The sequence below is a fragment of the Capricornis sumatraensis genome, chromosome 14, assembly GCF_032405125.1.
Source record: "Capricornis sumatraensis isolate serow.1 chromosome 14, serow.2, whole genome shotgun sequence".
Taxonomy (NCBI): domain Eukaryota; kingdom Metazoa; phylum Chordata; class Mammalia; order Artiodactyla; family Bovidae; genus Capricornis; species Capricornis sumatraensis.
Window position 1 is genome coordinate 79743950 of NC_091082.1, and position 12500 is coordinate 79756449.

A 12500-nucleotide genomic window follows, 5' to 3' on the forward strand; every position below is an offset into this window, starting at 1 on the left:
TGAGGAGGAATGAGGTGGGATATAGACGGACAATCTGCATTTTGAACAAGGGTCCTGTTCATTAGACAAGTCTGGGAGATACTGACCAAGGGCTTTTACTTAATAAGCAGTTGATTTGACCAGAGCATCCCTTAGGCTCTTTTCTAGATGTTCCTGTGAAGTGGAAATGGCAATAGATCCCTACCAGTCTCCAAAAGTTGCATTATTCTAGATGCATTCCAATAAACGGAAGAAAATTTGGTGGTGCTGGAAAGAACAAAGATATTTGAGAATGATCATTTGTGAATGATCTCCTTTGTAATATTTTCTTTGATCAAAGATGTAATCCTAGGTTAGTGTTTCTCTGCTTTTTATGTCTTTGGAATGGCTTTTCTCTCTTTAATCACCATTCCCTAAGTACTCAGGGAATTCAGATTCCTTCCCTTGTTAGAGTGAGGCAAACAGAATGATATTACTGTTGAAAAATGCCTTAAGACACCTTCAAAGCCAAATTCAGTGTCTTGGGAGTCCGCTCTTCACACTCTGGTCTTTCTCCATTAGAAGGGTCCCTTGACAGTTGACAGTTTAAATGGAAAAATTTAACTAAATTTAACTGATCCCACCTTCAAAGGGAGGATACTTTGATTTTGTTGACTATCTGCTATAATAATAGTGATAACAAAACCATACCGTATACCAGCTAGCACGTCTTAAAGTTGTATTAAGAGCAGATACCTAACTGCACTTCTGGCCCTGCGTTCCTGCTTCACATGCTTCACAACCACCCTGGAGAGGGAACTGTTCTTAGGTATGAGGACCCAGCAGCCCAGTTAACTTTATTAATTGCTCCCGGTCACAGAGTTGAGAATGGCAAAGTCTGAATTTGAACCCAGTTTTGTCTGACTTCAAAGCTTGTGCTTTTTCCTACTACTGCTTTAAAAAAAACAAGTGTAAAACACAGACTGGAGGGAAGGACGAGTCCAGATGGGAGTGCCCTCCTCTCTCAGACGGGCAGGCATTGATTGGGAGGGACTTCATCTCTGGCTTTGCTCCCCACTGGCCCCACTGCTCCTGTTTTTCTATTCTGCTGTCTCAACCCAGCCCCTGGAGGTTCTGTGGGTGCCTGGCAGCTGATGGAGCAGAAAGGAACTTGGATTGCTCAGCCCTGGGGCTCCTTTTCCCAGGGGCCAGGATGCCTTTGGAATCTGGTTGTCCAGAAAGAAGCCCTCTTCTGCCCTCACTGCAAGGCTGGGCTGGGCGGCTGCCCCTGGGAGACAGCACTCATCAGCTCTGCTCCTCCCTTCCCCTGCCTGCTGTCTCCCTGGAGGGCTCTGGGATTTTCCCTAGGTCCTGATGGAAGAGGAATTATTGCGGCAGCTCAGGGCAGAACCCAGCCCGGCCTGGTGTGGCTGCTCTTCCTTGGCAGGCAGTTACTGGGGAGAGAGCCAGACCCAGTGCCCTGTCTGCCCTCGCCGCCTCCATTCCAGACTGGAATGGTCAGTGATGACCGGGGCGTCTAGGGGATGTGTGTGCAGTGGAAGGGTGGGAGTGCTGGGCAAGTCTGACGTTAACAGTAGTTAGCTGACGACCTTGGACCTTCGGCCACCATGGGTCCCTCTGAGCTTCAGTTTCCTTGTCTGTGACACATGGCAACTAGATGACTTGTAAGGCTACGGCCGACCTCTCAGACCCTTTGGACTCTGACGTCCAGAACTTCCAAAGCCTCCCTCAGGCTGACCTGCTGCTCTGCTGTGACGGCACCATCCTAAATGAGAGCCCTTGTGCGTTGAACCCAGTCACATGCAGCAAACCAAGTCTTTGACACCGCAGCGCATGGGCTCTTCCAAAGAATTCTGTACACCAGTGAGAACAAGAAGACTCGGGGAAAGTAGAGCTTTAAGTTCACATGACTCCAACAAGTGGAAGCCAGGAGTCCAGATCTGCTTCATCCTGAAGCCTGTTCCCGCACCCGTGCTGTACCCATCCTGCACCCACCACCCCTTTCCCCCAGGGAGGCTCCATGAACCTCCATGGTGGCATCTCCTCGGGGCTTCTGAGGCCTCAGAGACCAGCAAGAATTTTCTCTCCTCAAACCAAGCAGAAGGGCAAGTAACCCAGGAAGATGGCAGGGTCTCAAGCTGATACCCTCCCTCAGAGAGAGGTGTTCAGAAGCCCCTGCCGATGTAGGACCAACGCAAGGACGATGGGGGTGCTGGTGGCTGAGAGGGTCTGTGATTTCTCCCCTCCAGTCCCCTCTCCTCCTCATACATGCTTTCCCGTGGCTCTGGGAACAGGGCCCATGAATAAAACATTGTCTCCATGCCTCTGCCAGCAAAGCTCAGCCTGAGGGAAGGGAAATATTGAAAGGTGAACTCACCTGGAGAACAAGTCTTAGTTTCAGACCCCGGCACAGTTTCGATATGACAAGCAAGTGTTCCCCACTCCCTGGTGTTCTGCTTAGAGAGAAAGGATCTAAATTAAATCTGCCTTTTTCCAGGAGTCATGCTTTAATGAGTCTGAAGGAGGGGAAGTACTTAACGGGCACTCTGCCTAAGTATTGGCCATCTGATTTTCCCTTGCCTCGGTCAGTCCTCCAGCCCCACCCCCAGAGAACATGCTCGCTTCCTTGGCATCCTGCCACTGCAGAGCAACAGAGGGGACCTGCATTTATTGAGTGCCTTGCTGGGGCCATGAGGTGTTGCAAGGGGTAGATACCAGGTGCACTGGTAGATATAATATCATTTAATCCTCATAGTGAAAGTGAAAGTGAAAGTCAGTCGTGTCTGACTCTTTGCAACCCCATGGACCATACAGTCTATGGGATTCTCCAGGCCAGAATACTGGAGTGGGTAACCAGTCCCTTCTCCAAGGGATCTTCCCAGCCCAGGGGCTGAACCCAGCTCTCTCACATTGCAGGTGGATTCTTTACCAACTGAGCTGAGGGAAGCCCTCAATCATCATAAGGCAATGACGAAAATGAAAGTGTTAGTCAGTCAGTCGTGTCCGACTCTTTGAGACCCCATGGACTGTAGCCCGCCAGACTCCTCTGTCCATGTAATTCTCCAGGCAAGAATACTGGAATGGGTTGCCATTCCGTTTTCCAGGAGATCCTCTGACCCAGGGATCGAACCCAGGTCTCTTGCATTGCAGACAGATTCTCTACCAGCTGAGCCACCAGGGAAGCCCAATGTTGGCAGCGTGCTTTTTTTTTTTTTTTTAACAGCAGAAACAACACAGGGAGCCCAGCCTAGCTCTCTGTGATGATCTAGAGGTGTGGGATCCAGGGAGGGGAGGGAGACTCCCTAGGGAGGGGAATGTACTTACAATTAGGCTGATTTGCATTGTTGTACAGCAGAAACTGGCTTCCCAGGTGGCACTAGTGGTAAAGAACCGACCTGCCAATGCAGGAGACATGAGATGTGGGTTTGATCCCTGGGTTTGGAAAATCCCCTGGAGGAGGGTATGGCAACCCACTCCAGTATTCTGGCCTGGAGAGTCCCATGGACAGAGGCGCCTGGCGGGCTGCAGTCCATGGTGGTCACAAAGAGTCAGACATGATTGAAGCGACTTAATACACACACGCGCAGCAGAAACTAACTCAACATTGTAAAGCAATTTTCCTCCAGTTAAAAAAAATTTTTTTTAAAATAAAGAGGAAAAAAGAGACACTGAAGTGTAGAGCAGTGGAGAGAGCAAAGGACGGAGATTCCGAGTGTCGGGCCCCCGCTTTCCAATGCAGAGCTCACGGCTCTGCAGAGGGCTGGGTGGGGCAGCGCTGTCCAGGACAAGGTGAGGTTGAAGTTGGGTTTGAAAGAGGCTGCGGGACTTGCAGATATGGAGGTGAGCACCAGGAGCACGGGCAGACGGTTTGTGCTGAGGTGGAGGAGCAAGGATGGGGAAGTGACCAGCACCGCCAGGATATGTCTCCACTGAGCACATTTGATGTTATACCCCCAGTTTTGTTCACAGGCTAGGATGGGAGAAAAGGTTAGTTTAGGGACATTCCTGCTTTCTCGGGAAAAGTCCACTTGGAGGTGTCCCCTTGTGTTACTTCATTCTTGCTGTGTAAGGGGGCCACGAATGGTTTCTTGCAAAAATTTAGTCCAGAGAAGTGTTTCTCCCTGTAGGAAAGACTGAGAAATTTTTATTTCTTGGGGAGGTGAGACCCACATGGCCTCTTACAGTTCCCAGTTTGCCTTGAGTTCCTTGAGAGCCAAAGTGCAAGCCCTTTGGTTTGGGGCAGGTGTATCTTACAGGAAGTGCTTGGTATCTAAACTGGGCTCTGGAGTGAGACTGCCTTGTCAGCGTCCAGCTCTACCATTTCCTGGTTGTGCAACTTCGGGCAACTTATTGATCATCCCCGTGCCTCAGTTTCCTCATCTGTAAAATGGTACCACAATAGCACTTACACCAGAGAGTTTATGTGAGGATTCAATTAGCTGGTGCACATAAGACTTGAAAATATAAAATCACACCTCTCCTGACGTTCCCTCTGCTTTCCTTCTCTATCGTCCTCCAGCACTTACTGCTGAATTTTACTCATTTTGCTTTTTTATTTGTCCCCTCCCACTAGTAAGTCACACAAAGGCAGGGCGTTCTGTTTGCTGCCTACATCCTCAGAGCCTGGAATGATCCCTGGCATACACTAAGGTGTTCAGTAGCTAAGTATGAAATGAATGAATGACTCCAAAGTGTATAGCAATGCCTAAGGAAGTGCTCAGTAAATATCACTTCATATCTCTCTTCGAATCAATCCACCTTCAGTCCATCAGCAGACCATGTCCGCTGTATCTTCAAAATATGTTCGGGATTTGATTACTTCTCTCTGGCTCCCCTGGCAACATTCCAGTCCGAGTCCCCTCCCCACTCCCCGGAGGCCTGCAGGAGTGGGCTAACCCAACACCTGGGCTCCACTCCTGCCATCCGACAGTCAGGGCCTACTAACTCCACTCTGGAGCTGCCACAGTCCTCTTAAAATATAGAGGATCCCCATCCCTCCCCTGCTCAGAGTCTCCCAATGTGTCCCTATCCCACTCAGAAGCAAAATCGAAGTCTTTTCATAACGTAAGTCTCCATATCCTCAAGCTTGTCGTCCTCCTGAAACCCCCTCTCCCACGTCCAGCTTTCCCCTGATTCACACGGGCTGTTGCTCAGGTCCTCTCGCAGCCTTTGCGACTCAGCTGGGACTCTTCTTTCATAGGGCTCCCAATGCAGATGTCACTGTATTTGTCACCCACTCAGGGAGGCCTTCGTGGATTTCCTTGTCGAAAGGGTCTCACATACTCCCAGCCCCTTGGCTCTCAAGTCCCTGATCTGAGCATTTAGCACAGATTTGGGGGCCCCTGTCTCTCTCTCCCACAGGGACTGAGGCTGTCTTGTCCACTGGTGCCTTGAAGAGTGTGGTCTAGCCTAGCGGGTGTCGCTTCGGCCCCTGGGGAGCTGAGAGAGCAGCGAGCTGGAGGCCACAGCAAGGATGCTGATGCTTTTTCTTCCCGTGCCAGGTCCTGCAGATCTGCCCCAAGGACATGAGAGCGGACATCTGCGTGCACCTGAACCGCAAGGTGTTCAAGGAGCACCCGGCCTTCCGGCTGGCCAGCGACGGCTGCCTGCGGGCGCTGGCCATGGAGTTCCAGACGGTGCACTGCGCCCCCGGGGACCTCATCTACCACGCAGGGGAGAGCGTCGACAGCCTGTGCTTCGTGGTCTCCGGCTCCCTGGAGGTGATCCAGGATGACGAGGTGGTGGCCATTCTAGGTAGGTACTGCCTTTGCTGGGTGGAGGCCTCCTGGTGGCTTGGCTTCGCTGCCTCCTTCAACCAGAGATGGCTTCACAGGGCTGGCCCAGTGGTTAGCATCCAGGCATCTATCCAACAAACACATGTCTGAGTGCCTGTCTTGTGTCAGGTGATGTTCGAAGCACTCAGGATCCTTCAATGACAAAAATGTTTCTTTTTGTCCTCCAGGAGCTCTGCTGGGGGAGGAACAATAAGCAGACATTTGAATATAGTGGCAGGGACACCTGCCCAGGATTCAAGGATTGGGAGTGGCTTCCTGGAAGAAATGACACCTAAGTTGAAAGCTAAAACTTGAGCAGGAGTTAGCACTGAAAAGAGAAGGGACACAGGAGTATTCTAAGCAGAGGGGAAGGCATGTGTGAAATCACTACACAGAGACAGCAAGCATGATTCATTTGTACAGCTGCCATGCTCAGATGGCTTGGAACACACAGCAAGGAGGGGCGTGGTGAGACGTGGGGTCAGGAAGGGAGCTGAGCTCTAGGCAAATTGTGTCAGGCTCTGGAAGCCAGATTAGGGACTGGGATGTTATATTGAGGAGCCATGAAGGGCTTCAAGCGAGAGAAAGGCATGATCAGATCTACACTTTAGAAAGGTGATTGTAGTTGCCGAGTTAATTGAAGAGGGAAGGCGGGGGTTGAGAGATGAAGCTGGAGACTTGTTCAGTTCTGTTCAGTCGTTCAGTCGTGTCCGACTCTTTGTGACCCCATGAATCACAGCACGCCAGGCCTCCCTGTCCATCACCAACTCCCTGAGTTCACTCAGATTCATGTCCATCGAGTTAGTGATGCCATCCAGCCATCTCATCCTCTGTCGTCCCCTTCTCCTCCTGCCCCCAGTCCCTCCCAGCATCAGAGTCTTTTCCAATGAGTCAACTCTTCACATGAGGTGGCCAAAGTACTGGAGTTTCAGCTTTAGCATCATTCCTTCCAGAGAAATCCCAGGGCGATCAGTCTCCTTCAGAATGGACTGGTTGGATCTCCTTGCAGCCCAAGAGACTCGCAAGAGTCTTCTCCAGCACCACAGTTCAAACACATCAATTCTTCAGTGCTCAGCCTTCTTCACAGTCCAACTCTCACATCCATACATGACCACTGGAAAAACCATAGCCTTGACTAGATGGACCTTACTTGGCAAAGTAATGTCTCTGCTTTTGAATATGCTATCTAGGTTGGTCATAACTTTTCTTCCAAGGAGTAAGTGTCTTTTAATTTTATGGGTGCAGTCACCATCTGCAGTGATTTTGGAGCCCCAAAAAATAAAGTCTGACACTGTTTCCTCTGTTTCCCCATCTATTTCCCATGAAGTGATGGGACCGGATGCCATGATCTTCATTTTCTGAATGCTGAGCTTTAAGCCAACTTTTTCACTCTCCTCTTTCACTTTCATCAAGAGGCTTTTTAGCTCCTCTTCACTTTCTGCCATAAGGGTGATGTCATCTGCATATCTGAGCTTATTGATATTTCTCCTGGCAATCTTGATTCCAGCTTGTGTTTCTTCCAGTCCAGCGTTTCTCATGATGTACTCTGCATAAAAGTTAAATAAGCAGGGTGACAATATACAGCCTTGATGTATTCCTTTTCCTATTTGGAACCAGTCTGTTGTTCCATGTCCAGTTCTAACTGTTGCTTCCTGACCTGCATACAGATTTCTCAAGAGGCAGGTCAGGTGGTCTGATATTCCCATCTCTCTCAGAATTTTCCACAGTTTATTGTGAATCCACACAGTCAAAGGCTTTGGCATAGTCAATAAAGCAGAAATAGATGTTTTCCTGGAACTCTCTTGCTTTTTTGCTGAGCCAGCGGATGTTGGCAATTTGATCTCTGGTTCCTCTGCCTTCTCTAAAACCAGCTTGAACATCAGGAAGTTCACGGTTCACATATTGCTGAAGTCTGGCTTGGAGAATTTTGAGCATTTCTTTACTAGCATGTGAGATGGGTGCAATTGTGCGGTAGTTTGTTATCTCAGGGCAAACTGGTGGTGCCCTAAACTATTACTTGTGCTGGGCAGATGCAGAGGAGCACATGGAGTTGACATACTTGAGAAATAGAATCAACAGCACCTGATGGTGGATTGGCTGTGGGGGAGAAGGAAGTCAGTGGATGAGGACTGCAGGATCTGCTGGGGAGCTGGAGTGCCATGCCCTGTGATAGCGAGTGTGGCGGGGGAGCGGGAGCATGGGGGAACACGTGTGTATTCGGTGCTTGAGCACTTGTGGCCTTGGAGACATTCATCTGGTTGCTGGTGGCAGCTGCAGAACGCCTCTTTAGGCGGCATGTTTGCCTCTCCGAGGGGGCGAGCCGCCACAATAATACCCACCATTTATGGTCATCTGTTCTGCACCAGGCGTTTCGCATACAGATCCTCAGTTCATCTTTACAGTAACCCTACAAAGTGATTTTATTATCACCATTGTGTAGGTGAGACAATGAAAGCTCAGAGAGGTTAGAGAAGTTTCCTAGGACCTCAGGGTTGATGAGGTCCATGGAGTCAGCATCTTGGAGTGCCTCAAACTCTAGAACCTCCACTGAGCAATACTGCGGTCCTGATGGTAACATATGTAGTTTGCTGGCTCATTCAGTTTGCCAGACACTGCTACACATTGTGGACTTTTTTTTTTTTTAATCTTTGGGTGTGCCTTCTTAGGAAACTGAGACAGGGAGAGATTGTTACACTGAATTAGAGTTGAGATTCAAACTAAGTATCCAGGCATGGACAATATCCTTTGTTAAAGCCTGAACTTTGTTTTCGCTTGATTTGGGAGTAGATGATATCCAGCCTCTTTTCTCCCCTGGCTCTGAGTCCACTTGCCCTCTTGATTACATTCCACTCAGGGTAACCCAAAGATGCTCGGTATTCCTTTAGCATACGCTGGCAGATGGTGGGAAGGTGACTGAGACAGAGATTCAGCAGGGGATGGAGGCTGAAATTTCATTCAAGTAAAATTTGGATTCCTAGTACCCACTGAGCTCTGCAGAGTTGTTCTGTCCCTTACCTTCCTCATCCACAGAGATGTCAGATTTGATTGTGCTTAAGGAACAGCACACACAAAGGGTTAAACCATTGCTTTAGTATTGCTGCAGGTAGATTTATTAAAGGTAGATGATTTATCTCTACCTTTAATACTAATCAGTGTCCCCAGTAAAGAGGACTTTCCTTCAGTGATAACTCTCTGGACATTTGCCTGGCTGAGAAGAAGGGTAACTAGCAACTAGTGGGCTCTCTCTTGAATTTGAATTTGAGTTGATCATTTGGTGTAGGGTGTCTTTCACCCATTTCCCTCCCTGATAACTTCCCATATGCCTTTCCAAGGAGTGTAGCCTCAGACCAGTACCATCCCTCTTATACACTCACACTCAGGGCTTCCTAATCAGCCCCCACCCCTACCCCCACCCCAAGCTAAACCGCTGCACTATTAGGGGTTGGGTCTGGCCACCGAGGCATGGAGGTTGGAAGAGCTGCAGAGGGTGAGGAAGGCAAATGATTGCTTCCCAGCTCCATCTCATATCGCCTCAGGCTGGGCCTCTTGTGGCGAAGCAACCAGAGCTTGGGCTTCCCAGATGGCGCAGGGATAAAGAATCTACCTGCAAATGCAGGGGACGTAAGAGGCATGGATTCAATCCCTGGGTTGGGAAGATCCCCTGGAGTGGGAAATGGCAACCTGCTCCAGTATTCTCGCCTGAAGAATTCCACGGACAAAGGAGCCTGGTGGACCACAGTCCATGGGGCAACAAAGAGTCGGACACAGCTGAGCACACACACACAACCAGACCTTGTTTCATTGTTGACTTCCTTGGTCAACTGACTGCTTCTCCAAGTCCAGCCCTCTGCCTTGGGCCCTCTTGGGCATCCTGCCAGCTCCAGCTGGCAGTGTGGATAGGACCTCTGAAATAGCTCAACAGCTTCAGATTCAGCATGGTTGTTTCCCTCAGGCTGTCCAGCCTGGAAAAAGCAGGTATCTTCAGGAGCCAGACTGAGTCCAAACAGTAGGTCCTAGTTTGACCTCCTAAAGAATCTTTGACATTTCAAAACACGCTTACTCTATAAAAGGATGGCACAAGTCCTTTGCATGAACTGAGCCTCTGGGCCGAGAGATACGAGAGTCCAAGCAGTTTTCTCCGTGGAAACTTCAGAGTTTTGTTGTTGTTGTTGTTTTTCTCGAATTAGAATATCCTACGCTCAATGGACTGAAATCAGTTTGTTCTTGCGAAGAGGGTTCAGGATCCAGCAGATATTAGAACTAGAGCTTTATGGTCCTTTGATGCCTTTCACTTCAGTCCACTTGAAATTTACTGTCAACTGTCATAGAGGTGGGGATGAAACAGTGGACCAGATGTGAGTCCAGCCTTCAAGGAGCGGCTGCACATGGTGGAGACGGACATTATTAAAAAGACACCAATCATACTGCTTGCTAACTGTTGCCATGGAGAGAATACAGGTGCTTCTTGAAGGTTATGGGACACGTAACTATTGAGAAACTACTGTGTAACCAGTGCTCCAATGAGAATAGCCGAGGAATCCTTAGTTACCATAAAGCAGGAGGCATTCAGAAAAGACCCAGAACTCATCCATCTCATTCCTTTGGTCTCTGGCCTTTTGTTACCAGTTCTCTCATTTACACTCTGCTAATTTGCTTCCTCCTCCGAGTTCTGATATTCCACCCCCATTCTCTGTTTAATTTTAGCACAGACTCCAAGAACAAGGAAAAGGGTCAGGACTCTTAACTGAATGTGTTTCATATGTATTAAAAATGAAACCCTCTCTGATAAAAGTTTTCTAGAAGAGTGTCACACTTTCTTGACTGCAACTCAGTATATATTGCATTGTGAACTGACACACCCATGTGCACAGACACAGTTATACATGAACCCAGTATTTAATGCTGCTGTGTGAGATGCAACCTCGTATTTTCTACTAGATTCTATTCTCTTTCATTTAGAAAGAAACTGACGGTCATGACCCGCTCAATTGCTGTCTTGACCTGCTGTCAGCCTGCAATTTAAAAACATGGTCCTGCAGACATAGATAGCATCTCTCTCGGGTTGAAAGCCATGCTGTCCCCCAAGGACAGAGAATATACCAGATAATCTCTTGTGTTCTCCTTTCCCTGTGAGGTTCTCTGCCTGATTTTTGAGATGATATCCTCCTAAGCTCCTTTTGGAATTCTTTTAGAAATCACTTCATGGCTTCTCTAATTTAGTTACTTGGCTCTTTGAAATGAATTCAAGTCTTTAGCCTGTGTGTTTTATTCATTAGATTTTTAAAGTAATCTTCTTTTAAGTTTTTCATAGATACCAGAATAAAAAGAACTCATGTCATCGCTGCCCAAGTGGCACTCTTAGCATCTGCAAGTAAGTTGTTATCTCAGTGTTACTTGACCAACATAAGTGAGTGATGAGCTTTCTTCAGGGCTAAGCTTGAGTGTGATCCATCTCTCCGTTTCCATCTTATATGTGCAATATTTAAATGTCTCTGTTTCACTGTGATTTAGCATCTCTGTGGTAACTTTTATGGGGTTTGCATTTTAGTACTTAATTCATATTTTAGTCATGGATCACCTCACGTCTTCCGTTTTTGTTGTGTTTTGGTTCATCATATTGGGCAAGACAGACATCTTGGTTGCCAGGCTACACTGAGTAGTGGAAAGAGCCCTGGACGTGGAACTGGAGATCTAACTGTAGCCCTGTCCTTCACTAACTCCTGCAGGAGCTGCCACCACGTGGCTGGGTCTCCAAGGCCTCCTGTGGTCTGCTAAGTCCATCACACTGCATCAAGTGCACGTTTACCTTTCTGTCACCTGTGAGCTGAGTCCTTTGGTTTTAGATGTCTGGCATGGCCCAGCACATGGAAGACAGTGGGGGCTGTTTGCTGAACTGAGCTGAACTGAACTGAAAAGCAGGACTATGAAGGGCCCTATGGTCCAGAATAAGGATCTGGACTGTATCTTAGAGGGATAAGGGGCCCATAGAGGGTTTTAAACATGGGAAAGATGTGAAGATTTGGTTTCCACAAATACAGAGACATGGAGGCTAGTCAGGAGGCTCAGTTGAGAAATCACAAGGACCTGAGTAAAGTGATGGAAAGGAGATGGGGAAGAAGTGCCAGAAAGAACAGGAGGGGAAGGACCTCCAGGAGATGGGAGGTGAGGAGAGAGAATAGTTTCCAGCAGCAACTGACAAGCAATAGAGTCAGAGGGGGAGAGGGAGGAAAGCTGATGCATTTATTCTGTTGAGTCCAGTGTCTTTTTGGAATTGATCTAGCCGTGGTGCTCAACTAGAGGAGGCACTTCTGACTTGTGGATGGGCCAGAGTCTGCTTAAGGAAGGGAGCAGCCAGGGAGGAGGTTGATGGGCAGGCCCTGGCACAGTAAGTCTGGATGAACCTTCTCCTTGCAGTTCTGTCATTGTTGAACTAGGATTGACATGGACATTCTCCTTAAATGTATCCATAAAGTTGTAAACGCTTGTTCACAGGTGGAATCTTTCTTTTTCTTAATAAAATACTCCCTTCTCACAGTTCCTAATTTGGAAGGTACTTTCATCTTTGCTTAGAGAGTTGGTTTCTTTGGGTCCATTGATCTTGAATGGACATTAGTGTAGCAGGTATTTATTTAGCATCTGTCACAGCCTAACTTGGTGTTGGTCTCTTTGGGATGGGTAGGGGTGTGGAGAAAAGTCCTCATCGTGGATGAATGTTCTATTCCCTTTGGGAAGAAAAATGCATGATTA

General features: G+C 48.2%; 1 protein-coding gene across 2 annotated transcripts in view; it reads left to right on the forward strand.

Moving 5' to 3' along the window:
- The window catches only part of KCNH1 (potassium voltage-gated channel subfamily H member 1), a 420328-nt gene that overhangs the window by 301970 nt on the left and 105858 nt on the right, over positions 1 to 12500 (forward strand). For both annotated transcript variants that reach the window (XM_068986173.1, XM_068986174.1), the window contains exon 9: positions 5481 to 5733. In XM_068986173.1, coding sequence (XP_068842274.1) covers positions 5481 to 5733 — 253 coding nt within the window. The remainder of the gene's footprint in view (positions 1 to 5480; positions 5734 to 12500) is intronic.